Source organism: Rhinoraja longicauda, chromosome 8 (assembly GCF_053455715.1).
Source record: "Rhinoraja longicauda isolate Sanriku21f chromosome 8, sRhiLon1.1, whole genome shotgun sequence".
NCBI classification, from domain to species: Eukaryota; Metazoa; Chordata; class Chondrichthyes; order Rajiformes; family Arhynchobatidae; genus Rhinoraja; species Rhinoraja longicauda.
The window spans coordinates 4,518,418-4,545,793 of NC_135960.1; the positions used below are offsets into that span (position 1 = coordinate 4,518,418).

At 46.1% G+C, this 27,376-nt stretch overlaps 1 protein-coding gene across 1 annotated transcript; it reads right to left on the reverse strand.

The window, feature by feature from the left end:
* Positions 1 to 237: 237 nt before the first annotated feature.
* eaf2 (ELL associated factor 2) lies at positions 238 to 27,037 on the reverse strand. The gene is made up of 6 exons (XM_078404369.1): positions 26,666 to 27,037; positions 20,883 to 20,977; positions 18,395 to 18,531; positions 8,901 to 9,058; positions 5,003 to 5,242; positions 238 to 1,212 (listed from the first exon to the last, which is right to left on the reverse strand). The coding sequence occupies exons 1-6, from the start codon at positions 26,766 to 26,768 to the stop codon at positions 1,169 to 1,171; spliced, it is 777 nt and encodes a 258-aa protein (XP_078260495.1). The 5' UTR covers positions 26,769 to 27,037; the 3' UTR covers positions 238 to 1,168.
* Between the last annotated feature and the right edge of the window lie 339 nt (positions 27,038 to 27,376).

Consider the following 27,376-nt stretch of genomic DNA (forward strand, 5'->3'; position numbering starts at 1 on the left):
GAAGGCTGTGGAAGCCAAGTCAATAAATATTTTTAAAGCAGAGATATAGATTCTTCATTAGTATGGGTGTCAGGTGTTATTGGGCGAAGGCAGGATACTGGGGTTATATGGGAAAGATAGATCAGCCTTGATTGAATGGCAGAGCGCTATTGATGGGCCGAATGGCCTAATTCTGTTCCTACAACTTACGAACGGCCACTCAGCAGAGCAAATTACACGATATTCTGCACAGAAAGTAACAGCACTTTATTAAATATTTCACAAAATAAACTTTACATACAATTGATCACACCTGGTGTAAACATGCAGTTAGCTGTACGAGCTGCCTTGCATGGATCAAGAAGGGACCAATATTCTTACATGGTCCATCTCCTATGAATTAGGTTAGACAAGAGTGATAGCGGGCCCACTTGTTGGGTTTTAAGTGTTTTTCATTTTTTTTAAATCAGATTTTTTAATTTTTAATCTGTAAAATGAACATTTGTAAATTCCATGGCCTGATTACTGCAAGATATGGTGCTTAGTTTCGTTTTGCAATACAGAGTGGAAACAGGCTCTCCGGCCCACCGAGTCCACGCCAACTGTCGATCGCCTGTTCACACTAGTTCTATGTTATCCCACTTTCGCTTCCAACACACTAGGGGCAATTTACAGAAGCCAATTAACCTACAAACCTGTGCGTCTTCGAATGTGGGAGGGAATCCAGAGAACACCCATGTGGTCATGGGGGAACGTGCAAACTCCACACAGACAACGCCTGCAGTCAGTATCGAATCTGGGTTTCTGGCATTGTGGGGCAACAGCTCTACCGCTGTGCCACCACTACTTTAGTTAAACTACTTTCCCTCCAAATGTTTAGTTCGGCTGAGGCAATTATTTCTCAACAGATCATTGAAGCAGAGAATTGGAAACAGGACTGATGGGCTATCATTTGATAAACTTATTTGGACATTCTCGCACTCACCAATTATACAGCCTCAGTCCGGCAGAAAGTAGTTCCTTACTGCAAAAAGGTTTATTAAAATATATTTATCTGAACCAACATGCACATGTGTGCACACACACACACACACACACCATTTTCTTCTTCTTTTTAAGGCAGGTTCCCAAATGGCTTTGCAGAGACAAACTTCTGCTAAATGTTTTTGATGCAACAAAGTCCTTCCACTCAATCGCTGTCACTTCCGGAGTCACTTAGTTGCAGATCGCTTCCTGAAGATTTAAGATTAAAACAAAATCAAAGATCTTTTCAGCTTCGTTTGGGCTTAACCCTGGACCCATGAGTGAATGGTCCAGTAAAAATCGCACACATATGTTTCAACACTTCCTCGAGCTACACATTCAATAATACCAGTTTCTCCCCATTGACAAGTATCACGATAAACAGAGAGATATTCCAGCAGCTTCAATCCTCAAGCAGATGTTTGCAGTACAACCATGTCTCACATCTCAGTGTGCTCCATCTCAATGCTTCCTGCAAGATCTCCTGGCTGCATTCGTACCCCTTGGCAAGGCCACCAGCACAATCAAGGACGAATTTCACCCCGGAAACTTCCTCTCTTCCCCTCTCCCATCAGGGGAACTTTTATTAATAGCTAGGTAAATATTGTCATTTGATTTTAACTTGTTAATAGTTATAACGGCCTTACAAGCCATTAAGTGGCTAAATGGATCAGGATTCAAGATTACAGGCATTAAATTGTAAGGAGGGGTTATAGAAACTAGGGTTGTAGTCTCTAGAATTTAAAACATAATGGACAATTTGAACGAAGCTATCAAGATGCTAATGCTAACCCATAGATGGGACAAATCTATTTCCACAGATTGAAAATTCTCATCTTAGGATAATATTAAAAGGCCATTCCAGGGATTAAACTAGAAAACTACACACGGAAAAGTTGAAATCACCATAACCCTCTGTAGTAGAGCATTGAAACAGGCCATTCGGCCCATGTAGATCAACATGCCCCATCCGCACCAGTCCCACCTGCCTGCATTTTGCCCATATTCGTCTAAACCTATCCTATCCAAATGTTTAAACATTGTGATAGTACCTGCCTCAATTTCCTCTCGCAGCTCATTCTGTACACCCACCACATTTTGTGTAAAAGAAGTTACCCCTCAGGTTCCTATTAAATCTTTTCCTCCTCACCTTAAACCTATGCCTTCTAGTTCTGGATTCCCCTACTCTGGATAAAAGACTGCATTTACCCTATCTATTACTCTCGTGTTCTTATACACCTCTAAGATCACCCCTCATCCTCCGACGATCCAAGGAATAAAGTCCTAGCCTGTTCAATCTCTCCCTATTACTCAGACCCTCGAGTCCTGACAACATCCTTGTAAATCTTTTCTACACCCTTTCCAGCTTGTTTGAACACTTCAATAGTTAACATTAGATCCGAGATTGAAAATATTTTTATTAATAAGTGATATGGGGCAATAACAAACAGATGTTTAGAATTGTGTCCCCACTGTTCATGCAAGCCGTGTTCTGCGGACGAAATGGCCTATGCCCATCCTTTTAAGTCTGAAGAAGAGTCTCAATCCAAAACGTCACCCATTCCTTCTCTCCAGAGATGTTGCCTGTCCCACTGAGTTACTCCAGCCTTTTGTGTCTATCTCCCATCTTTTTAACTATACTTATAACTAATTTTAGTGGGCAGCACAGTGGTAGAATTGCTGCCATACACCACCAGAGACCCGGGTTTGATCCTGACTACGGGTGTTGTCTGTACCGTTTGTACGTTCTCCCTGTGACCGCGTGGGTTTTCTGCAGGTACTCCAGTTTCCTCCCACACTCCAAAGACGTACTGGTTTGTCGTTTTCACACCTTACCTTTGTATTCCTCTAGACTTCCTCTCCCCTGACTCGCAGTCTCAACCCAAAATGTCACCCATTCCTTCTCTCCAGAGATGCTGCATATCCCAGCATTTTACTCCAGCATTTTGTGTCCGTCTCAGGATTGTAGGTTAATTGACTTCTGTAAATTTGGCCCTAATGTTTAGGATTGAACTGGTGTATGGGGTGATCGCTGGTACCGGTGCAGACTCAGTGGGCTGAAGGGCATTTCCCACACTGTATCCTTAAAATCTAAACTCCACTGTCATACAGCTGACTGTGGGTTATGCCACTGACTAATCACTTGCAGGTACAAAGTATGACCATCGATGATTATGCACATGACAGAACCAAAGTACAGACAACCTGGCAGACACATCGCAGAGGCAACTATTTTTCTCACTTGCCAACAGTGGAAAGGCAAGGCACTGTCGCCTGGTCACCATCAGTAGTTGCCTCCTGCCCCCCAGTGGAATTAGCAGTGAGAATATTGGGACAACCATAGAAATATGGCTTGGACTATCTTTTCTTCGACAAAATAAAGCGTCGATAAGAACCAGCCACTTGGCTCTCCTTGCCTGGTCCACCATTCTATAAGAGCTAGATCCACCATTGCCTGGTCCACCATTCACAGAGCTAGATAGACCTCTTAAGGATAGCAGAGTCAGGGGGTATGGGGAGAAGGCAGGAACGGGGTACTGATTGAGAATGATCAGCCATGATCACATTGAATGGCGGTGCTGGCTCGAAGGGCCGAATGGCCTCCTCCTGTACCTATTGTCTATTGTCTATAAGATGACAACTGATTAGATTAAAAATCACCACAATCCAGTGTTTCTCAACTTCTGCTTTCTCTCCATCGTGATAGCATTGCTCATCGAGAAACAAATTACTTTGGCCTTAAAAATATCGATCGTCCTTTTAGGAAGAGGTCTAAAGGCTCACGCTCAGGGTAGAAACAAGGAACTACAGATACTGCTTTGCACAAAGGGATACAAATGCTGGAGTAACTCAACAGGTCAGGCAGCATCTCTGGACAACATGGATAGTTGACTTTTTGGATCAGTCCCCGTCTTCAGACTGAAGGCGGCTGACAATGAGAAACGTCACCTGTCTTATGTTCTTCAGAGATGCTCCCTGCTAAGCTCAGTTGCAATTTAACTCCTCGCCATCTTAACTGGGTGACCAGCTAGGTTATATGATGGTTCCCTTGTGCTAGATTCACCAGGAGGAAATCTCTGCCTGTCAAGATTCCTCAGAATTTTACATGTTTCTGGACATAGCGAAGCATCATCCACTCCTCAGGGCATTAATCAGACAGATGACCTCTTCAATAAATTTGGTTTTAGTTTGAGATACAGCGTAATAACAGGCCCTTCAGCCCACCAAGTCCATGCCAACCAATGATCACCAGTACACACAAGTGGCAATTTTACCAAAAGCAAACAAACCTGTACGTCTGTAGAGTGGGAGGAAACTGGAGCACCCGGAGAAAACAAGGAAAACGTACAAACTCCGTGCAGACAGCATCCGTAGTCAGGATTGACCCCAGGTCTCTGGCGCTGTAAGGCAGCAACTCTACTGCTGCTCCACTGTGCCACGTCCAATAAAATCAAGTTCACAGTAAGCAAGTTATATTCGGCTCGGGTGAGTTTCTTTTGATTTGAAGATATAGTTCCTGTGTGTCAAAATCTGAGAGATGTCACCAGAATTTGAGGAAACCAATTAACTTACTAGCAACTTTGCATATTTGGAATGTGGGAGGAAACGGGAGCATCCGAATGCGCAAACTCCGCATTGGAAGTGGTGATTGAACCCGAACCACAGGAGCAGAGATGCAACAGTACTACTACCTGCGACACCACTGCGCCATGCGGGTGATGGGTGCTTGGAACGTACTGCCAGCGAGGCAAATGTGATGGTTTAAGTGGCTTCGAGATAGGCTCATGGATATGCTGAGAATGGCAAGGTATGAATCGTGTGTGGACAGATGGTTAGTTTGGCACAGGTTTTGTGGGTGAATGGGGTGTTCCTGTGCTGTACTTGTCTAGCAAATGTTTTGGGACATTTCTCACCATGGAAACCTAGTTAATGAGCCAAATCATCTGATGACATTTTACAATATTATTATTTGGTTAAAGTAGAAAAGCAGGTTACTTACGTAATGTGTTAAGAGTTTCTTCAGGTTTGTTGACAGCCTCCTGAGGTAGTGGCGTTGATATTAATGGCATAGAGGCATGAGAGGAAGGCAATGTGTTGGGAGGTAGAGGTTGAGCTGGCTTGTGTGCCTCGTCTTCAGAATCACTAGAGCTTTCACTGCTCGAGGAGGAGCCGCCCTTGGAGTCTGACGAACTATCCGATGAACTCATCTGGTCCATAGCGCCAACCTCTGCCATCAGCTCTACAACACAGAATAACATAGAAGATGGATAGAAAAGTGCTTGAGGGTCAGGGAGCATCTCTGGAGAGAAAAAGATGAGTAACATTTCTGGTCGGGGCCCTTCTTCAGATTAAAGAAGGGTCCCAAACCAAAACGTCAGAGCCATACAGTACAGAAACAGATCCTTTGACCCAACTTGCCATACCGACCAACACTAGTTTACACTAGTACCAACATGCCCAATTTACACTAGTCACACCTGTCTGCGTTTGGTCCAAATCCCTCTAAACCCGTCATATCCATGTACCCGTCAAAATGTTTTTTTTAAAATGTTGTCGTAGTACTGAGATACATTGAAAAACCTGCGTTTTACACATTAACCAGGCAGGTTATACCGTAAACGAGAATACATTTAAAGAGAAAGGAAAATGCAGAATGTTGTGTAAATGCAAGGAACAATAGATGCTGATTTACAAAATAAACAAAGTAACTCAGTGGGTTAGGTGGTACCTTTGGAGGAGATGGATTCATGGAGAATAGAATATAGTGTTTCAACTACAGAGAAAGTGTGAGTAAAATGCAAGGGGATCAAGAGTTAGATTAGAAGATCTGGAAATTTATCCCCAGCTTAAGCGTCTGATAACAGCAGAGAAGAAGTTGTTCCTGAATCTGATAGTACATGCTTTCAATTTTTGTATCTTCTGCCCAAAAGGAGAAGGGAGAAGAGAATTACCAGGCAATACATGATCCCGATAATGATGGCAGCTTTCCCAAGATGGTGTGAAGTGCTTAGGTAGAGATGGAGTCAATGTGACAGACTGAAGTTTTGGTTATGAAAATGGAGGGAATGGGGTTGAGATGACCAAATTGGGTTGCAGTGTGAAGAAAAGGCCGGGACAATCGTTATATTTCAGGATAATTCTCAAATAATGAACACCTGCAGCAGTCATAAGTGTAGGCTGATGGTGCTACCCCCCCCCCCCCCCCCCCCCGTTGATGAACTGTACACTGCAAGGGCCAGGAGGCGAGCGGGCAAGATCATCTCTGACCCCTCTCACCCTGGCCACAAACTCTTTGAAACACTTCCCTCTGGAAGGCGACACCGGACGGTCAAAGCAGCCACAGCCAGACATAAAAACAGTTTTTTTTCCCGCGAGTAGCAGCTCTACTCAATAACCATAAGTCTGTAGTCTCTTTTTGCTCTGGTTTATTTCACTCACATGTTTAAACCGTAATGATGTATTCTTAATGTTTTATGCTTATTCTTAATTGTTTACTGTATGTTCGTGTTGCTACTTGCGAGCGGAGCACCTAGGCACATTCCTTGTATGTGTACATACCTGGCAAATAAACTTACTATAGACAATAGATGCAGGAGGCGGCCATTCGGCCCTTCGAGCCAGCACCACCATTCAATGTGATCATGGCTGATCATTCTCAATCAGTACCCCGTTCCTGCCTTCTCCCCATACCCCCTGACTCCGCTATCCTTAAGAGCTCTATCCAGCTCTCTCTTGACTGCATTCAGAGAATTGGCCTCCACTGCCTTCCGAGGCAGAGAATTCCACAGATTTACAACTCTCTGATTGAAATGGCCTACCCATGTCCGTTCTAAATGGCCTACCCCTTATTCGTAAACTGTGGCCCCTGGTTCTGGACTCCCCCAACATTGAGAACATGTTTCCTGCCTCTAATGTGTCCAACCCCTTAATAATCTTATATGTTTCAATAAGATCCCCTCTCATCCTTCTAAATTCCAGCGTATACAAGCCTAGTCGCTCCAGTCTGTCAACATATGACGGTCCCGTCTTATTCATTCATTCATTTGCATTGTCAAGCTGCAACTGGCAATGAATGAGTGAACGAGAGGGGCAACAAGAGTTCAGTAGCCACACTGGAAGGTTGTGAGGCTATTAGCTGGTCAGTGTCATAGTTTTCCCTCAGTCTGGAGTTAGAAATTTGTGAGATCTTGATGCGAGTTAGAAATTTGGTTTAAATAACCATCCGACGATAGATGAATAAAAAACACTGCAACAAATCGCTTAAAAGATTGAAAGGCAAGGAAGTGCAGATGCTGGAAGCTTGAGCAAAAACATAAAGTGCTGAAGGCACAACGGATCAGGCGGAATCTGTGGAGGGAATGGAGAGATGACACTGAGTCATGACCCTTGCCATCTACCTTTAAACCTGGGAAATTTACTGTGACCATCCACCTTTGAGTCATACAGCATGGAAACAGGTCTTTCAGCCTAAATCATCCATGCCGACCAAAATGCTCCATCTAAGCTAGTCTCATTTGCCTGTGTATGGACATATATCCCTCTAAATCTTTCCTATCCAGGTACCTGTCCAAATGTCTTTTACATGCTGTTATAGATCCTGCCTCAACTACCTCCCCTAGCAGCTTGCTCCATATGCCCATCACCCTTTGAGTGAAAATGTTGCCATTAGGTTACTATGGCCATAAGGTTAACCTCGGGCTAACGGAATCAAGGGATATGGGGAGAAGGCAGGAATATGATACTGATTCTGGATGATCAGCCATGATCATATTGAATGGCGGTGCGGGTTCGCAGGGCCAATTGGCCTACTCCTGCTATTTTCTATTAAATCTTGCCCCTCTCTCCCTAAACATCGTCTTTAATTCCCCTGGGTAAAAGACTGTGCATAATTGGGAGGGGAAAGGAAGAAAATGTTCCCAATGTTGGGGGAGTCCAGAACCAGGGGCCACAGTTTAAGAATAAGGGGTAGGCCATTTAGAACAGAGATGAGGAAAAACTTTTTTAGTCAGAGAGTTGTGAATCTGTGGAATTCTCTGCCTCAGAGGGCAGTGGATGCCAATTCTCTGAATACATTCAAGAGAGAGCTAGATAGAGCTCTTAAGGATAGTGGAGTCAGGGGGTATGGGGAGAGAAGAGGAACGGGGTACTGATTGAGAATGATCAGCCATGATCACATTGAATGGCGGTGCTGGCTCGAAGGGCCGAATGGCCTACTCCTGCACCTATTGTCTATTGTCTAAAAGGCTTAAAGGAGTAAGAGTACTGGACAGCACAAGTGAAGGGAGTTTCTGAGAGTAGACAAAGTAGGCCCTCGAGTCATACAGAGAAAAGATCCGTGTAAAAAGTACAATAAATTTAGTATCATATGTTTGCACACTGTGGATGACTCGGTGGTAATCATGTATTGCCCTTCTGCTGACTGCTAAACACTCAAAAGCTTTTTATTGTACAGTACACGTGACAATAAACTAAACTGACTAAAGATGTTTGTGCAAGAAGGAACTGCAGATAGACACAAAATGCTGGAGTAAGTAACTCAGCGGGCCAGGCAGCATATCTGGAGGGAAGGAATGGGCGACGTTTCGGGTCGAGACCCTTCTTCAGACTAAAGAGGTTGTTCCTCGAAGGATGATATTCAGCAAAAAAAGGGCAATTGAGGAATGAGATGAGGATTAATTTATTCTCTAAGGGTTGTGAACATTTTAAATATTCTGCTCCATAGTTCTGTGGATGCTCACTCATTCAGTAGATTTAAAACGGATTTGGGCATTATTGGCAATAAGGAATATTTGGATAGTGGTGGGAGGTTGCAATGGATATGGAAGGTAAACTATCTTACTGAATGCTGGAACAGACCACATGGCCAAACCTTGCATCGTTGTATCACCCCTACATACCTCGTTCAATGTCATCCATGTGAGAGGTCGGTGACAGTTTTTCCTTTGGAGGTGAGCTCTTTGGTACAAAGGCAGCCTTGGCATTGAGGCGCATTTGCTGCCCCAGGCGATTGGTCTGCTGATCAAGGCGAGATTGGATTTTGCTGCTTCCTTCCGCCCTGTAGGGAATAGAAAGATTTTAGTTTTGTTTGCTGCATGGAAACGGGCTCTTCGGGCCACCGACCAGCGATCCCCGCACACCGATACTATTATACATACACACGGGTCAGTTTACAGTTTTACCAAAGTCAATTAACCAACAAACCTGTACGAATGAGGGAGGACACCAGACCACCCGGAGAAAACCCACGCAGGTCACGGGGGAGAACGTACAAACTCTGTACAGACAGCACCCGTGGTCAGGATGTCTGGTGCTGTAAGGCAGCAGCTCCATAGCTGCGCTACCATGCTGCCCGTTAAAGCACAGTAATAGCTCACTGCGTCAACAAGGTCCCTTCCTTTGTGCCTGCATACCTCCACATAAGTCACCACACAGTAGACCATACGGAGCAGCGGTAGAGCTGCTGCCTTACAGCCGTATGTACCCGGGTTTGATCTTGCCCTCGGGTGCTGTCTGTACAGAGTTTTCACTTTCTCGTCTACGATCACGTGAGTTTCCTCCCACATCCCAGGGAACTGCAGACCTTGTAGGTTAATTGGCCTTTAAATTGCCGCTAGTGTGCAGGGAGTGGATATGAATGAGGGATAACAGCTGGTTGCTCACTAGTTGTTATCAGGCAACTGAACCATCCCACCACATCCAGAGAGTAGTCCTGAACTACCATCTACCTCATCAGGGGCCCATGGATTATTTGATTGGACTTTACTGGCTTTACCTTGCACTAAACGTTATTGCCATCATGTATCTGTACACTGTGAATAGCTCGATTGTAATCAATAGACAATAGACAATAGGTGCAGGAGTAGGCCCTTCAGCCCTTCGAGCCAGCACCACCATTCAATGTGATCATAGCTGATCATTCTCAATCAGTACCCCGTTCCTGCCTTCTCCCCATACCCCCTGACTCCACTATCCTTAAGAGCTCTATCTAGCTCTCTCTTGAATGCATTCAGAGAATTGCCCTCCATTGCCTTCTGAGGCAGAGAATTCCACAGATTCACAACTCTCTGACTGAAAAAGGTTTTCCTCATCTCTGTTCTAAATGGCCTACCCCTTATTCTTAAACTGTGGCCCCTTGTTCTGGACTCCCCCAACATTGGGAACATGTTTCCTGCCTCTAACATGTCCAACCCCTTAATAATCTTATACGTTTCGATAAGATCCCCTCTCATCCTTCTAAATTCCAGTGTATACAAGCCTAGTCGCTCCAGTCTTTCAACATGACAGTCCCGCCATTCCGGGAATTAACCTAGTAAACCTACGCTGCACGCCCTCAATAGCAAGAATATCCTTCCTCAAATTTGGAGACCAAAACTGCACACAGTACTCCAGGTGCGGTCTCACTAGGGCCCTGTACAACTGCAGAAGGACCCCTCTGCACCTATACTCAACTCCTCTTGTCTTTCCACTGGCTGGTTAGCACGCAACAAAGGCTTTTCTCTGTACCTTGGTACACATGACAATAAACGAAAACGAGCTAAACTATCGTGAACGAGTGATCAATGGTCAGTGGGTACTCAAGAAGAGCACGTTTCCATGCTGTACCTCCAAATTAAACTTAACCTAACCCTATTCATAATAAGCTTTCCCTCGTGTGTAGGAAGTGGATATGAAAGTGGAATAACATAGAACTAGCGTGAATGAGTGAATATTCATCAGTGGGGACTCGAGAAGAGCCATTTGCTGTACCTCCAAATTAAAGTCTAACCCTATTCATAATGAGCTTTAAAATTCCTATTTACAAGTAATCATCTAATTCTCCCTATTAAAAGAACTTACAGGATAAACAATACGGATGAAAATATTGCAAAATATTTGGTAGGTCAATTGGCCGCTGTAAATTGACACCTGTGTGTAAGTGAGTCGCAGAACCTTGTGGTAACTAATGACAAAATGGAGAAAATAAACTGGATTAGTTAGTATAGAATTAGTGTGAACGGGTCAGTGCAATGAAGGCCCTGTTTCTGCGCTGTACCTCTAAAGCCACAAAAATGATATGTTCTTTCCTTCCTGTGTTCACATTCACTGTCTTTTCTTTCCCGAGGGCGTTGAATTTGTGGGACATGGATCCTAGAATGATCAGAGGCTATCCAAGAGACAATCAGACAGGGAGCACAGTGACACAGCTGCTGCCTCACAGCGCCAGAGATCCGTGTACAATCCTGGCTTCTAGTGCATCTGTTGGAGTTTGCACATTCTCCTCGGCGACCGCTTGAGTTTCCTCCGGTTTCTCCCACATCCCAACGACATGCGGATTTGTAGATTAATTGGCTGCTGTAAATCGCCCCTAGCGTGTAGGGAGGGTTTAAACTAGATTGGCAGGGGGTTGGGATCTCGTGCAGGACAGAGGCACAGGAGAGGCTAGAAGTTGGTATGAGGGGTGATGTGGGGAAGGTTAATGGACAGAATAGGCAAAAAGCCGGAGAGCGAGGAAGGAGGGTGGGCTTAAACTGCAGGTATTTTAATGCAAGGGACTCGAGGGGTAAGGCAGATGAGCTTCGGGCATGGATAGGTACGAGCGACTGGGACGTTGTAGCCATGACTGAAACCTGGTTAAGGTAGGGGCAGGACTGGCAGCTCAATGTTGCGGGGTACAGGAGCTTCAGGAGAGACAGCGGTGAGGGAAAAAGGAGGGAAAGTTGCGTTGTTGGTTAAGGAGGATGTCACGGCTGTGTTCAGAGGTGACATTATGGACGGTTTGTCTAGTGAGGATACATGGGTGGAGCTGAGGAACAAGAAAGGGACGATCACCTTGTTGGGGGTGTACTACAGACCCCCAAATAGTCAACGGGAATTAGAAGAGCAAATGTGCTGGGAGATTGCAGACAGCTGCGGGTCAAATAAGGTCGTTGTAGTAGGGGATTTAAACTTTCCCAATATAGACTGGGAAAATCATAGCGATAAGGGTTCAGATGGGGTGCAATTCCTCAAAAGTGTTCAGGAGAGTTTTCTTAAACAGCATGTGGAGGCCCCGACACGTGAGAGGCCAACGCTGGATCTAGTATTGGGAAATTGGGAAGTGTGTGTGGAGGAGCCTTTTGGGACAAGTGACCACAGTTCGATTAGGTTTAAGATAGTTATGGAAAGGGACGGAGAGGGTCCACGTGTTAAAATGCTCAACTGGGGTAAGGCCAACTTTGAGGGTAAGAGAGAAGATCTCGCTCAGGTTAACTGGAGCAGGTTATTTGAGGGGAAAGGAACATCGGCCAAGGGGGATGTTTTTAAAAGTGTACTGAAGAGAGCTCGGGTTGTGTACGTCCCCGTTAGAGTGAAAGGCAAAGCAGGCAAACGTAAGGAAGCTTGGCTGATGAGGGAAATTGAGATGTTAGTCAAAAACAAGAAGGATGCATGGGACAGGTACAGGCAGCTGGGATCAAGTGCATCCCTGGAGGAGTTTCGGGAACTAAGGAGCAAACTAAAAAAAAGAGATCAGAAGAGCAAAAAGGGGCCAGGAGATAGGCGGGTAGCATAAAAGACAATCCCAAAAGATTTTATAAATATATAAGGGGGAAAAGGGTAACTAGAGAGAGAGAGAGAGAGAGAGAGAGAGAGAGAGAGAGAGAGAGAGAGAGTAGGACCTCTTAGGAATAAAAGCGGTCACCCCTGTGTGGAGCCACAGGAGATGGGCAAGGTCCTCAATGAGTATTTCTCCTCTGTATTTACCGAGAAGAAAGACAGTAGGGAGGAGAAAATTGGAGCAGTCACTGGAAGTGTCATGAGAGCAGGCAGGGTTACCGTCAAAGAAGTACTGAAGGTACTGTCGTGTATGAAGGTGGACAAATCTCCAGGGCCTGATCAGATATATCCGAGGACATTGCGGGAAACTAGAGAGGAAATTGCGGGAGCCCTGGTTGAAATTTATGAGTCGTCCTTAAACGCAGAAGAGGTGCCAGAGGATTGGAGGGTGGCAAATGTTCTGCCTCCTTTCAAGAAGGGCTGCAGGGAAAATGCTGGGAACTATAGGCCGGTGAGCTTAACATCTGTAGTTGGTAGGTTACTGGAGAGTATTCTGACGGATAGGATATACAGCATTTGGATGGGCAAGGGCTGATAAGGAAAAGTCAGCATGGTTTTGTATGTGGGAGGTCGTGTCTCACAAATCTGATTGATTTTTTTTGAAGATGTGAGCAAAAAAGTTGATGAGGGCAGAGCTGTTGATTTGTGTATATGGACTTTAGTAAGGCATTCGACACGGTGCCGCATGGTAGGCTGCTCTGGAAGGTTAGATCTCATGGGATCCAAGGAGAGATAGCTGAATGGATAGCAAATTGACTGCATGGAAGGAAGCAGAGGGTGATGGCGCAAGGTTGCTTCTCAAAATGGAGGCCTTTGACTAGTGGTGTGCCACAGGGTTCGGTGCTGGGCCCGTTACTGTTTGTCGTCTACATCAATGATTTGGATGAGAACATACAGGGCAAGATTTGCAAGTTTTCTGATGACACAAAAGTTAGTGGTTTTGCAGATAGTGAAGATGGCTGTGAACGATTGCAGCAGGATCTGAATCGATTGGCCAGGTGGGCAGAGGAATGGTTGATGGAATTTAATACAGAGAAGTGTGAGGTGTTGCATTTTGGGATGTCAAACAAGGGCAGGGCCTACACAGTAAATGGTAGGCCTCTGGGTAGTGTGGCAGGGGGATCTAGGAGTACAAGTGCATGGTTCCTTGAAGGTTGAGTCGCAGGTAGATAAGGTGGTCAAAAAGGCTTTTGGCACTTTGGCCTTCATCAGTCAGAGTATTGAGTATAGAAGTTGGGAAGTCATGTTGCAGTAGTGTAAGATGTTGGTGAGACCGCATTTAGAATATTGTGTTTAGTTCTGGGCACCGTGTTATAGGAAAGATATTGTGAAGCTTGAAAGGGTTCAGAAAAGATTTACGAGGATGTTGCCAGGACTAGAGGGTGTGTGCTATAGGGAGAGGTTGAGTAGGCTGTGTCTCTATTCCATGGAGTGTAGGAGGATGAGGGGAGATCTTATAGAGGTGTACATAATCATGAGAGGAATAGATCGGGTAGATGCACAGAGTCTTTTATCCAGAGTAGGGGAATCAAGGACCAGAGGACATAGGTTCAAGGTGAAGGGGAAAAGATTTCATAGGAATCCAAGCAGTAACCTTTTCACACAGAGGGTGGTGGGTGTATGGAACAAGCTGCCAGAGGAGGTAGTTGAGGCTGGGACTATCCCATTGTTTAAGAAACAGTTGGACAGGTACATGGATAGGATAGGTTTGGAGGTTATGGACCAAGTGCAGGCAAGTGGGACTAGGGTAGCTGGGACATTGTTGGCCAGTGTGGGCGGGTTCGGCCAAAGGGCCTGTATCCACACTTTATGACTCTATGATGGGAAAGTGGAACATGGAACTAATGTGAATGGGTGATCGATTGGACTTGGTGGGCTAAAGGCACGGTTTCCATGCTGTTATCTCTAAACTATGTATGGACAGGAGACATTCACAGATGTGACTGGGAGGTGACAGCCTCTTTCACTTGACATATATGACTGAACAGTTAAGGAAATAGAGTAGAAAATGTTGGAGGAACTCAGCGGGTCAGGCAGCATCTGTGGAGACAGGTGACCTTTTGGATGGGAACCCTTCTTCAGACTGGTAGAGAGCGACGAGGGAAAGTGTGGGGAAAGAACTAGTGGACCAAGGTGAGGAGGGTGTTATCGGCAGATGGGTTAAGTAGGGGAAAGATAGGTGGAGATAGTAACTAAACCACTGAAGGTGATGTGGAGAAGACAAAAGGGCATATATGGTGGAATCTAATAAGGAAGATGGAGTGAAATGTAGAACCAAAGGGTGGAATGGAAGGTGGAAGGGAACAGAGAGGGGGGGAAATAGGGGATCCGTAGAAAGGATGAAAGATGATAAAGAGGAAGGAAAAGGAAATAGGTAAGGGAGGGGCGAGTGGAGAGAAAAATGCATCGGGCAGTTGAATAAATAGGTAGATGGGAGGGGGGGGGGGGGGTGTAAATGGGCTGGAGTTTAGAAATTGGGGATTTTCATCACGGCTATACATGCTGTTGGTGGGTTCACACCTGGAGTACTAAATAAGAGTTTTGGGTCCAGTTTAATGAGGAGTCCCGACCCAAAAGGTCATCTCTCCACATCCTCCAAAGATGCTGCCTGACCTGCCAAGTTACTGCAGTTCTGTGCTTTTTACCCCAGGTTCCAGTATCTGCAGTATGTGGTGTTCCCTTCGAGAAACTCCCACCAGGTTCCGACCAACCGTGGATAACCTGGCGCAGTCTCAACAGACTGCAGACAGGCATGGGGAAGAGCAAATCGAACATGCTGAAGTGGGGATGTACTGAAGATGTGGCAGACTGCGAGTGTGGACTATGGAACATCCCCAGACTATGGAACATCTCCTGAGCTGTGACATGGTGCATGGCACATGCACTATAAAGGATCTTGCAGAGGCCAACGACGTGGCACTAAAATTTGCTTGCTATTGGCAAACAGCTGTGTGATGACACAAATTTTTTTTTAAAGTATCTGCAGTTGCTTGTGTCAACAAGAGTTTTGGTCCTCTTAAAAAAAGAATGCAGTGGCATCGGAGGCAGCCCAAAGGAGATTCACCGGGCTAACTCCCAAGATGACAATTCTGTCTAGAGGACAACCAGTAACATAGCAGGTAGTTGCCTCACAGCGCCAGAGACCCGAGATCCATCCTGACCTTGGTGGCGGTCAGTGTGGAGCTTGGACCTTCTCCCGTGCGGTGACCACGTGGGTTTCCTCCGGAACATTCAGTTTCCTCCCACATCTCAAAGACGTGCAAATTTGTAGGTTAATCGGCTGTTGTAAATTGCCCCGAGTGTGCAGGGGAGTCCATGTGAAAATGGGAGAGAGCTATTGTAAACGGGTGATCAATTATTGGTGCGGACACAGTGGGCCCCCTTCCCATGAAGTGTCTCTAAATTGTTTAAAGGCTGGGTCTGTATTCTTTGGAAGAATGAGAGTCGATCTTATCATGAGCAGATATGGTAGTGTTCTCGGTAGTAGGAGTATCTCAAACATTGGGAAATAGTTTGAAAACAGGTTCACAAGTTCATACATAATAGGAGCAGTATTAGGCCATTCTGCCATCAATCTACTCCGCCATTGAATCATGGCTGATCTATTTATCCCCTCAATCCCATTCTCCTGCCTTCTCCCCATAACGCCCGTACTAATCAAGAATCTATCTATCTTTGCCTTAAAAATATTCATTGACGGCCTCCACAGCCGTCAGTGGCAATGAATTCCACAGATTCACTAGCCTCTGACTAAATAAATTTCTCCTCACCTCCTTCCTAAAAGAACATCCTTTAATTCTGAGGCTATGACCTCTGGTCCTAGACTCCAGAATACAGGGGCCATTTGCTCAAAACAAAGTTATGCAGAAATGTCTGGAATTCTCTACACCAGATGTTTGTGGAGATGAGATCGTTAGAAGTAATCAAAGTAGACACATTTTATATTAAACATTGGGGATTGATGGTTATGGGGATCGAGCAGAGAGACGTAGTTCTCTCTGGCAGCACGGAGGCACAGCGGTAGAGTTGCTGCCTTACAGCGAATGCAGCGCCAGAGACCCGGGTTCCATCCCGACTGCGGGTGCTGTCTGTACGGAGTTTGTACGTTCTCCCCGTGACCCGCGTGGGTTTTCTCTGAGATCTTTGTTTTCCTCCCACACTCCAAAGATTTGCAGGTATGTAGGTTAATTAGCTTGGTAAATGTAAAAATTGTCCCTAGCATGTGAAGGACAGTGTTAATGTGCGGGGATCGCTGCGTCGGCACGAACCCGGGAGGCCAAAAGGGCCTGTTTCCGCGCTATATCTCTAAACTAAAAACTAAATCTGTATCTCTAAACTAGTTGAGGTCTGGGGTAGATCAGCCATAATCACATTGAATAGCTGGGCTGGCTTGAATGGTCAGATAACCTACTTTTGCTCCCATTTCCTAGTGATTTATTGAGCTCGTTTCCAGCTCACTTGGGTTGCAGAGAAAGTACAGCCCTTCAAAGAGGTCAGAATCAAACAAAACTTCCTGGCGGTTAGGTGACATGTCAGGATGGGACCTCATTTTGTGTCACCATTAACTTTATATTTTCCCCTTACCTTTGACCTCCCAAAATGCAACACCTCACTTTCCCGGATTACACTCCATCTGCCATTTCTCCAAGTGATCGACATCTTGCAAACATTAACCACAAGGCCGCAAGAAATTGCAGAGAATTGTGGAAGCAGGCCAGACCACCACACAAACTGACCTCCCTTCTATTGACATAATTTATACCTCACGCTGCCTCGGCGATGCCACCAGCATAGTCAAAGACCAGTCTCACCCCGGCCACTCCGTCGTCTCCCCTCTCCCATCGGGCAAAAGGTAAAGAATTTCCGGAATTCTCTACACCAGACATTGTGTTAGGCTCTATGTGCTATGTCACATCTAAATTAACAATTCTGCTTCACTACATTACTGATTATAGCCCGTGACATTAAAAAAATCCTTTGTTTTCTTGTAATAATTTTTGTGGCTGTGATTATAAGTTCACCTTTATCAACAAAGGTTGCATAAACAAAAGAATCAGTATCTCCACACATCCCTCGTATTATTTTAGTTCATCCCCTCTAATAATGGAAACAAGACCTTTGGCCCACAGAGTTCACGCCCGTTCATACCAATCCCACATTCGCATCCAATACCCCACACACTATAAACAGAAGGCAGTTTTTGACCAATGTTTTCCCGAAGGGGGGGTGCTGCACAATGTGACGTGATTCGGTCATTTTTGGGGCCCACATCAGAGGACGGATGTGGAGACACTGGGAGAGGGTCAAGAGGAGGTTTACGAGAATGATCCCAGGAATGATTGGGTTAACATATGATGAGCGTTTGACAGCACTGGGCCTGTACTCGCTGGTGTTTAAAAGGATGAGGCCTCATTGAAACTTACTGAATGGTGAAAGGCCTGGATGTGGAGAATATGCTTCCACTAGGGGGAGAGTCTAGCACCAGAGGTCATACCCTCAGAATAAAAAGACATACCATTACAAAGGAGATGGAGAAATTTCTTTAGTCAGAGGGTTGTGAAACTGTGGAATTAATTGGCACAGACAGCTGTGGAGGCCGTCAATGGATATTTTTAAGGCGGAGATTGACAGATTCTCAATTAGCACGGGTGTCAGGTGTTATGGGAAGATGGCAGGAGAAGGGGTCGAGAGGGAAAGATAGATCAGCCACGATTGAATGACTGACTTGATGGGCCGAATGGCCTAATTCTGTTCATGTAACTTATGAACTTAGCCCTTCATGTATCACATCAACACACACTGTGCATTTAACACCCACCTGGTTTTCTTCACCGTTATGTTGCTGCTGAGCTTTTCGAGCCGATATTCCCCAGTGTCGTGATTAACTATGAGAATACATTCTTTTAAGTATGGTCTCTTTGAGCCTTTAAACACTGACATGGGTGGTGTTGATCCCTGTCCAAGTAAAACCAGAAAGTCTAGTTTGAAACGCAAGTTAGGACCAATGTTGATATGCGATACGATCACGATTTTGCACCGTGGAAAGACAATGGCAGGTGATTCAGCAAAAACTTTTGTTAAAAGGATAGAACATTTAGCATAGGAACCAGCCCACAATATCTGTGCCGAACTTGATGCCAGTTAAACCAATCTCCTGTGTGCACTTGATTTATATCCCTCCATTCCCCAGTCTGATGACATGTCGACCAGAAACATCACCTATTTTTTTTCTATATAGAGGGCTGCCTAACCCGCTGAATTACTCCAGCATTTTGTCCCTCCCACCATTCCACATGCCTATCTTAGACCCTACTATCCTAAATGCCCCCACCACCACCTCTGGCAGCGAGTACCAGGCACCCACCACCCTCAAAACAAAATCTAGGTTTACTAGGTTAATTCCCGGAATGGCGGGACTATCATATGTTGAAAGACTGGAACGACTAGGCTTGTATACACTGGAATTTAGAAGGACGAGAGGAGATCTTATCAAAACGTATAAGATTATTAAGGGGTTGGACACGTTAGAGGCAGGAAACATGTTCCCAATGTTGGGGGAGTCCAGAACAAGGGGCCACAGTTTAAGAATAAGGGGTAGGCCATTTAGAACGGAGATGAGGAAAAACTTTTTCAGTCAGAGAGTTGTGAATCTGTGGAATTCCCTGCCTCAGAAGGCAATGGAGGCCAATTCTCTGAATGCATTCAAGAGAGAGCTAGATAGAGCTCTTAAGGATAGCGGAGTCAAGGGGTATGGGGAGAAGGCAGGAACGGGGTACTGATTGAGAATGATCAGCCATGATCACATTGAATGGCGGTGCTGGCTCGAAGGGCCGAATGGCCTCCTCCTTCACCTATTGTCTATCTTGCCGTGCACATCTCCTTTAAACTTTGCCCCCCCCCCCCCCCCCCCTCATCTTGAATAGGGCCTGGATAGAGTGGATGCAGAGAGGATGTTTCCACTAGAGGGCGTGTCTAGGACTAGAGGCCATAGCCTCAGAATAAAAGATCGTACCTTTAGAAAAGGGATGTGGATTTAGTCAGAGGGAGGTGAATCTATGGAATTCATTACCACAGTTGGCTGTGGAGGCCATCACTGGGCATTTTTAAGGCGGAAATTGAGATTCTTGATTAGTAAGGGGGTCAAATGTTATGGGGAGAGTGTGAGAATAGGGTTGACAGGGAAAGATAGATCAGCCACGATGGAATAGATTCGATGGGGCAAATGCCCTGATTCTGCTGCTATGGCTTATGAACTTGTGAACGGAGCTATGCCCTCCAGTCTTTGACATTTCTATCCTGGGGAAAAGGGAACTGAACTACGTAATTGGGGACGCAAGAGACTGCAGACGCTCTAATCTGAAGCAAACACAAATTGTTAAAGAAACTCGGACAGACAGGCAGCATCTGTGAAGGTAGAAAAATATCTAAGTTTCGGGTTTCAAGTTTTGATTGTTCAGCTGCAGGGTTACATTTTATTTATATCACAGACAGAGAGCCAGAGTAGACCAATTCAGCTTCTGGTTTAATCCAGTTCTCCCATTCAACACAGGATTATGTTGCAGGCTCACGACCTAAAAATGTCGAGACGTGGAAAGGATGTTTCCAGTAATGGGAGAGTCTAGAACGAAAGAGCACAGCCACAGAATAAAAGGAAGTACTTCAAATGAGATGAGGAAGAACTTCTTTAGCCAGAGGGCACTCGATCCATGCAATTCATTGCCACAGACGACTGTAGAGGCCAAATCAATGGGTATTTTTAAGGCATCGATTGATAGGTTCTTGATTAGGAAAGATGTCAATGGTTATGCGGAGAAGACAGGAGAATGGGGTTGAGAGGGAAAAATAAATCAGTCACGATTGAATGGCGGAGTAAACTCTGAATGGTCGAATTCTGCTCCTATGTCTATGTTTTATGTCAACAATCCTTCTGTCTCCACACATGCTGCCTGACCCACTTAGTCCCCCCCCCCCAAGGAGTGTGTTTCTTTGCTCTGAACTATATACTTATACAAAACAATTGCACGATTACATGAAAATGTAGTGAGATTCATTTGACAACTTGTTTAAAAAACAAATAGACATAAATGACTTTCTTCAAAGCATTCAGTCAGCTTGATCATAAAGTTCCCACAAACGTCACAAATATCTTGTCCATAATCTACATACAGCGTGGAAAACAGGCCCTTCAGCCCAACTTGACCATGCAGATCAACATGTCCCATCTACACTAGTCCCACCTGCCTGCTTTTGGCCCATAATATACCCTGCTAAGTGATGAACTTAATAGGATCCAATCAAATCCTTACCTCTATGTTTGGTAAGCTGATTGTGATTTGTTCCCCTTTGCCCACTTCAAGATCTCCTTCGCTTGCAGTGTCAATGGATGCGGGCTTGAAATCATCTGCAACACAAAACAGGACCTCTTGCATAATCATGAAAGATCCTATCAAAATTATACAGTCTGGACATCAATCTTTACTTTAGGCTTTTGAGATACCACGCAGAAACAGCCCCTTCGGCCCGAGTGCTCGCCAACCAGCGATCAACCCCATACATTAGCACTACCCTACACACTAGGGCCAATTTACAATTTTTCTGAATTAGCTTACAAACTTGCACGCATTTGGAGGGTGAGGGGAAACCAGAGCACCTGGAGAAAATCCACATCGGTCACAGGGAGAACGTATAAAACTCTGCACCGACAGCAGCCATAGTCTCGGGCACTGCTCCACTGTGTGGCCCAGCACAATGGTGGAAGGCATTGACTTCCTGATTGTAAACAAAGCTTTGTAACCTGCCAAGAACTCGTGCCTGATGCCATATCCATACATCAAAGAGTTGGCCAACCTCAAGAGCCAAGATAGCTGGGCTCCTTGGGATGAAACACAAAAAGAATAAACATAAATAGAAATGCTGTGGTGCAACAGCCTATCATAATTTTGTCTATGCTAGGAGATGCACCTGTGGACTGATGTTACATAAACATGTCCTTTGGCGCACGGAATCCATGCCAACCATCAAACACCCATTTAATATTAATTCCTCCTTTAATCCCATTTTATTTTCCCCACATTCCTCTCGATGTCTCCCAGATAGAGCCAAACAGTGTGGAAACAGGCCCTTCAGCCCTACTTGCCCACACCCACCAACTCAGACTCTCTCAGACTAGCAACAGGAGGTCCAAGTGATTTCCTCTTTCATCAAGAAGTGATCAGGTTAGTAACTGCTTGCTCCTCTACACTGCACCCCACCCAGTCAGCACAGACTCAGGTTTACAACAAAGTACCAGTCATCCTTTACACTCTTTGAAAAATCACCCCACAAACAGGAGAATCAAAACACTGTTGCTAAAAACATCAGTGGCAGCCTGATAAAATTTTGCAAGTGGCCAGATGGAGTTTTGTTTTCAACTGTTCCAACACTAGGTGGCATAAACTCTGTATCTAGGGTACCAGCACTAAACGACTGTGTACTAATCATTCAGGAGAACCAGACTGCATAGCCAAACCTGAAGCATCCAACTAAAGCCCGAGAGCCAAGGAATACACACTTGAATATTATTTTAAACCTTTAATATTAAATAGTATAACTGGTAACTTATTCAACACTAAGAGGGCTGGAGAGTATAAAACATCAAATCCTGATCTCCTTTGCTAAAAACTGTTCATAACACATAACACCAAGGAGCTGATTGTTGACTTTAGAAAAGGGCGAGGATCCATAAAACAGTCTTCAGTCGGTGGTGAAGAGAGTCAACAACGTCAAGTTCATGGGCATGCATATCTTTGAAGATCTGTCCTGGACCCAGCACATTATCAGCAATTATTTTAAAAAGTCCATCAAGCCTCTACTTTCTTAGAAGGTTGAGGAGATTTTGTATGCTGACAAATACTCTTGAATCTCCACAGGTGTACCGTAGAGAGCATATGGTCTGATTGCATCATGGCCAAGTTCAGTAACTCAAAACGCCCACGAACAAAAGAGATTACAAACAAAGTGGTGGACAGTGCTCGATCCACCACGGGGATTGACCTCCCGACCATCGGAAGGCCCCTATAGGTGGCTTTAAAAAGCCAGCCAGCATCATTAAGGACTCTAATCACCCTGGCAATGCTCTCATTGCACTCCTGTCATCGAGAAGGTGGTACAGGAGTCTGAAAACTGTGACCTCCAGATTCAGAAACAGGTTATTTCCAACAATCATCAAGATCCTGAACACTGAATTAAAATTTGAACTACGATCTGTCTTGGTTGCACTAGGTACTTTGGGCTTTCATGTTGCTTCACACGATATTGGAGTTTTTTTTTAAATGGTTTTCTTTATGTAATCTATTGATGACTATTGACAAACCTGTTGGGTATGCAAGTAAGAATTTCATTGTTCTGTTGTAGTATATATGACAATTAAACACTGCTGACTCTAGAACGCTCACATGCTATAAATTAGTAAATATGCTGCCAAGAAAACCTCTCAGTAAACAGGGAGAGTAAATGCAAAATTCACACCCTGCAAGACACACTTCAATGTTTACTTTCCAAATATAAAAATCAAAAAAAGACAAAGTGCTGTAGTAACTCAGCATATCAGGCAATATCTCTGGAGAACATACGGGAAAAAAAACTGCAGATGCTGGTTTAAATCGAAGGTAGACACAAAATGCTGGAGTAACTCAGCGGGTCAGGCAGTATCTTGGGATGGGTGAATGGGTGACGTTTTGGGTCGAGACCCTTCTTCAGTCTGAAGAAGGGTCTCAACCCGAAAAGTCACCCACTCCTTCTCTCCCGAGATGCTTCTCTGGAGAACATTTCACTTCAAAACGTCATCTATCCATGGTCTCCAGAGACGCTGCCCAACCCGCTGAATTACTCTGGCATTTTGTGTCCTGTGTAACTTAGTATCTGCAGTTCCATGTTTCTATATTAAAAAAACAGCTGTTTTAAATGATAGGACACAAAGTTTCCTGCATTCAGCTAAAATTGGTGAAATGCAAATAAAACCTAGGGTAAAGGTACTGTGGGGACAGCGAAACTAACTGCCAGTTTGACAAACCCAGTGCATTGTTGTACTTTTGAGAGTGAAACTTAGGTCTTCACCCAGTTGATTCTATTTGGGACATGAGATCAAAGCTGCAGAATGATGTCAGCTATATGATCAGGAGATTGCCTACTGTAACACATTCACCAGTGCCTTTCTCCACCCCATTCTCAGAGTCTGAAGAAGGGTCTCGAGCCGAAATGTCACTTATTCCTATTCTTCAGACCTGCTGTCTAACCCGTTGAGTTACTCCAGGCTTTTGTGTCTATCTTCGGTGTAAACCAGCATCTGCAGTTCCTACCTACTCAAATAACGTTTCATTGCCTGGTCCATCAACAAAGTTGATGTACATTTCTAGTCATTCAGTCATAAAGCACAGAAACGTACTCTTTAGCCCATCGAGTGCAAGCGTACACTAATCACAAAGTGCTGAAAAAGCTCAGTAGGTCAGGCAGCAAAGTTACTCCAGCACTTTGTGTTTTACTCCAGATTCCAACATCCGAGTTTTTTTGCATCTCCTACAATAATCCCATTTCGTTCCACAATCCCATTAGCTCTCCTCCCTTCAATTTTCTCACTGACACGCACAACAAGTCCAAGTTAGATTTGATTTAGATTTAGATCTGCAATTGGGTGGCCAATTTGCCTACCTTTGGAAGCAGGGATAATATAATTCATTTTGCAGTGCATTGAATGCACTTTATTAATTAAAAGCCAGGAATACCCAAGACTGCAAAATGCAAGGTCAACTCCAATGCCACCAAGAACCACTACAATGCCACAATAACCATCACAGCCAGCAAGCGGTGAAGATAAAGCTCGAAACCACCCCGTATATTGGTTAGTTATATCATATAGGTCTTAACACATAATCCTTCATTTTAAATGCTCAACGAATATTTAAACCAAACAAAATTTAACAAACCTCCATAGCATACGAGTCAGAACAACCCCAAACCTGCTTATTCCACACCATCTATTTATTCCACACCATCTGCTTTTCCCCTCAAACCTACTTTCTCCTCCCACAAACCCCAATACCCTGATCCCCTCATCCTGCTTCCCCACCACCACCTGATTACCCCCCAACATCCTTCCCCCACACCACCACTAACTGATTCCCCACAAAATGCTTCCTCCACTCCATCTGCTTTCCCCCAAACCCCAAAACCCTGATCCCCAAACCTGCTCCCACATCACCACCAACACCTGCTCCCCCCCCCTCCACACCACCACCACCATCTGATTCCCCTAAACCTGCTTCCTCCACACCACCATCCGTTTTGCCACCTCCTTCCGCAAACAATCCCACCATCTGTTTCCCCCACAAACTGGCTTCCCTCCCCCAAACCCTAGAACTTGGGGGCCATGTTGGCACAGCGGTAGAGTTGCTGCCTTACAACGCCGGAGACCCGAGTTCGATCCCGACTATGGGTGCTGTCTATACGGAGTTTGTACATTCTCCCCGCGACCACGTGGTTTTTCGCCGAGATCTTCGGTTCCCTCCCAGACTACAAACCCGTACAGATATGAAGGTTAATTGGCTTGGTGCATGCGTAAATTGTCCCTAGTGTATGAAGGGTAGTGTTAATACAATACAGTATATCTTTATTGTCATTGTACAGGAATGTGCCGGGATCGCTGTTTGGTGTGAACTCGGTGGGCCGAAGGGCCTGTTTCCACACTGAATCTCTAAACTAAAAGACCCATCCTCCCAAGTTGCTTCCCCACCACCACCTGCTTCCCCCTCAGCTTCCCCACCATCACCACCTGATTACCCCCACAAACCTGCTTTCATCCCCAAACCCTAATCCCCCACCTGCTTCATTACCACACAATTCCCCACACACCACCACCACCTGATTACCCCCACAAACCTGCTCTCACCCCCAAACCCTAATCCCCCCCAACCTACTTCACTACCACCACTGATTCCCCCCCTACACCACCACCATCATCTGATCCCAGTCAAACCTGCTTAACCACCACCACCTGATTACCCCCCACATCACCATCTGATCCCACCCAAACCTGTTTCCCCACCACCACCCCATCCCCCCCACACCACCATCTGATATCCCCCCAAACCTGCTTCACCACCACAACCTGATTTCCCTCCCGACACCACCATCATCATCATCTAATCCCCCCAAACCAGCTTCACCACCACCATGACATGATTCCCCCCCACACTGCCACCAAATTCATCTGATCCTCCCAAATAACTTCCCCTCCATCTGCTACCCTACCACCACCTGCTTCACCACCACCGCCCCAGATTCCCCCCACACCACCACCATAATCTGATCCTCCCCAACCAGCATCCCCACCATCACCACCACCAGCTTCCCCATCACCACCACCAGCTTCCCCATCACCAGCTTCCCCACCACCACCAGCTGCTTCCCCACCATCACCACCACCTGCTACCCTACCACCACCACCGCCCCAGATTCACCACCACCATAATCTGATCCTCCCCAACCAGCATCCCCACCACCACCAGCTTCCTCACCACCAGTATCCCCCCCACCAGCTTCCCCACCACCAGCTTCCTCACCACCAGTATCTCCACCACCACCTTCCCCCCACCACCACCACAACCTGCTTCCCCACCACCACCACCACCTTCACCACCACCTTCCCCCCACCACCACAACAACCTGCTTCCCCACCAACCACCACCTGCTTCCCCACCAACCACCACCTGCCAGTATCCCCCCCACCACCAGTATCCCCCCACCACCACCAGTATCCCCCCACCACCACCAGTATCCCCCCACCACCACCACCAGTATTCCCCCACCACCACCACCAGTATCCCCCCACCACCACCAGTATCCCCCCACCACCACCAGTATCCCCCCACCACCACCAGTATCCCCCCACCACCACCAGTATACCACCACCAGTATCCCCCCAGTATCCCACCACCACCAGTATCCCCCCACCAGTATACCACCACCAGTATCCCCCCGCCACCACCTGCTCCCCCACCACCATCTCATCCCTCCCACGTCTGGGGGGGGGGGGGGGGGGGGTCGGCAAACTCACATCGGATGGTGTGGAAGCCGCACTGGGGTCGTTTGTCGAAACTGTCGCCCAACTTCAAAACGTGCTCCTTGCGGTCGAAGTGCGGGTGAGCTCCTCCATTCATCCTCGGAGCTGCTATTCCTTTCCCCCTCAACCAGCCACCACGTCTCACGGCGTCCAGCCGACACTCTCCTGACACTCTCTCTCTCTCTCTCTCTCCCCCCTTCTCTCCTCTCTCACACTCACTCCACTTCTCTCTCACTCCTCTGCTCTTCTCTCTCACTCCCCTTCTCTCTTTCACTCTCTCTCTCCTCTCTTCTCTCTCACACACACACTTCTCTCACTCCTCTTCTCTCACTCCCCTCCCTTCTCTCTCTCTCTCTCTCTCTCTCTCCCCTCCCTTCTCTCTCTCGCTCTCTCTCTCTCTCACTCCCCTCCCTTCTCTCTCTCTCCTCTCCCCTCCCTTCTCTCTCTCCCCTCCCTTCTCTCTCTCCCCTCCCTTCTCTCTCTCCCCTCCCTTCTCTCTCTCCCCTCCCTTTTCTCTCTCTCTCCCCTCCCTTTTCTCTCTCTCCCCTCCCTTCTCCTTCTCCCTGCTCTCACTGACACTGTCCCTTTAACTGCTCGGGCGGCCGCCGCCGCTCAACCGCCGTCAGGGCGCGCGGGGAGGGGCGGAGACAATCACGCCAGGATCCCGCCCACCGACCACCCTCACACACTTCCGCCGCGCTGTGA

Bases quoted from the DNA above. Each gene is read 5' to 3' on its own strand.
- eaf2 (XM_078404369.1), bottom strand. From the start codon at position 26,768: ATGAATGGAGGAGCTCACCCGCACTTCGACCGCAAGGAGCACGTTTTG. The intron at 20,978-26,665 runs GTGAGTTTGCCG...TTTGTGTTGCAG, and splicing joins CGGCTTCCACACCATCCGAT to ATGATTTCAAGCCCGCATCC. The intron at 1,213-5,002 runs GTAAGTAACCTG...TTAAATCTTCAG, and splicing joins AGAAACTCTTAACACATTAC to GAAGCGATCTGCAACTAAGT.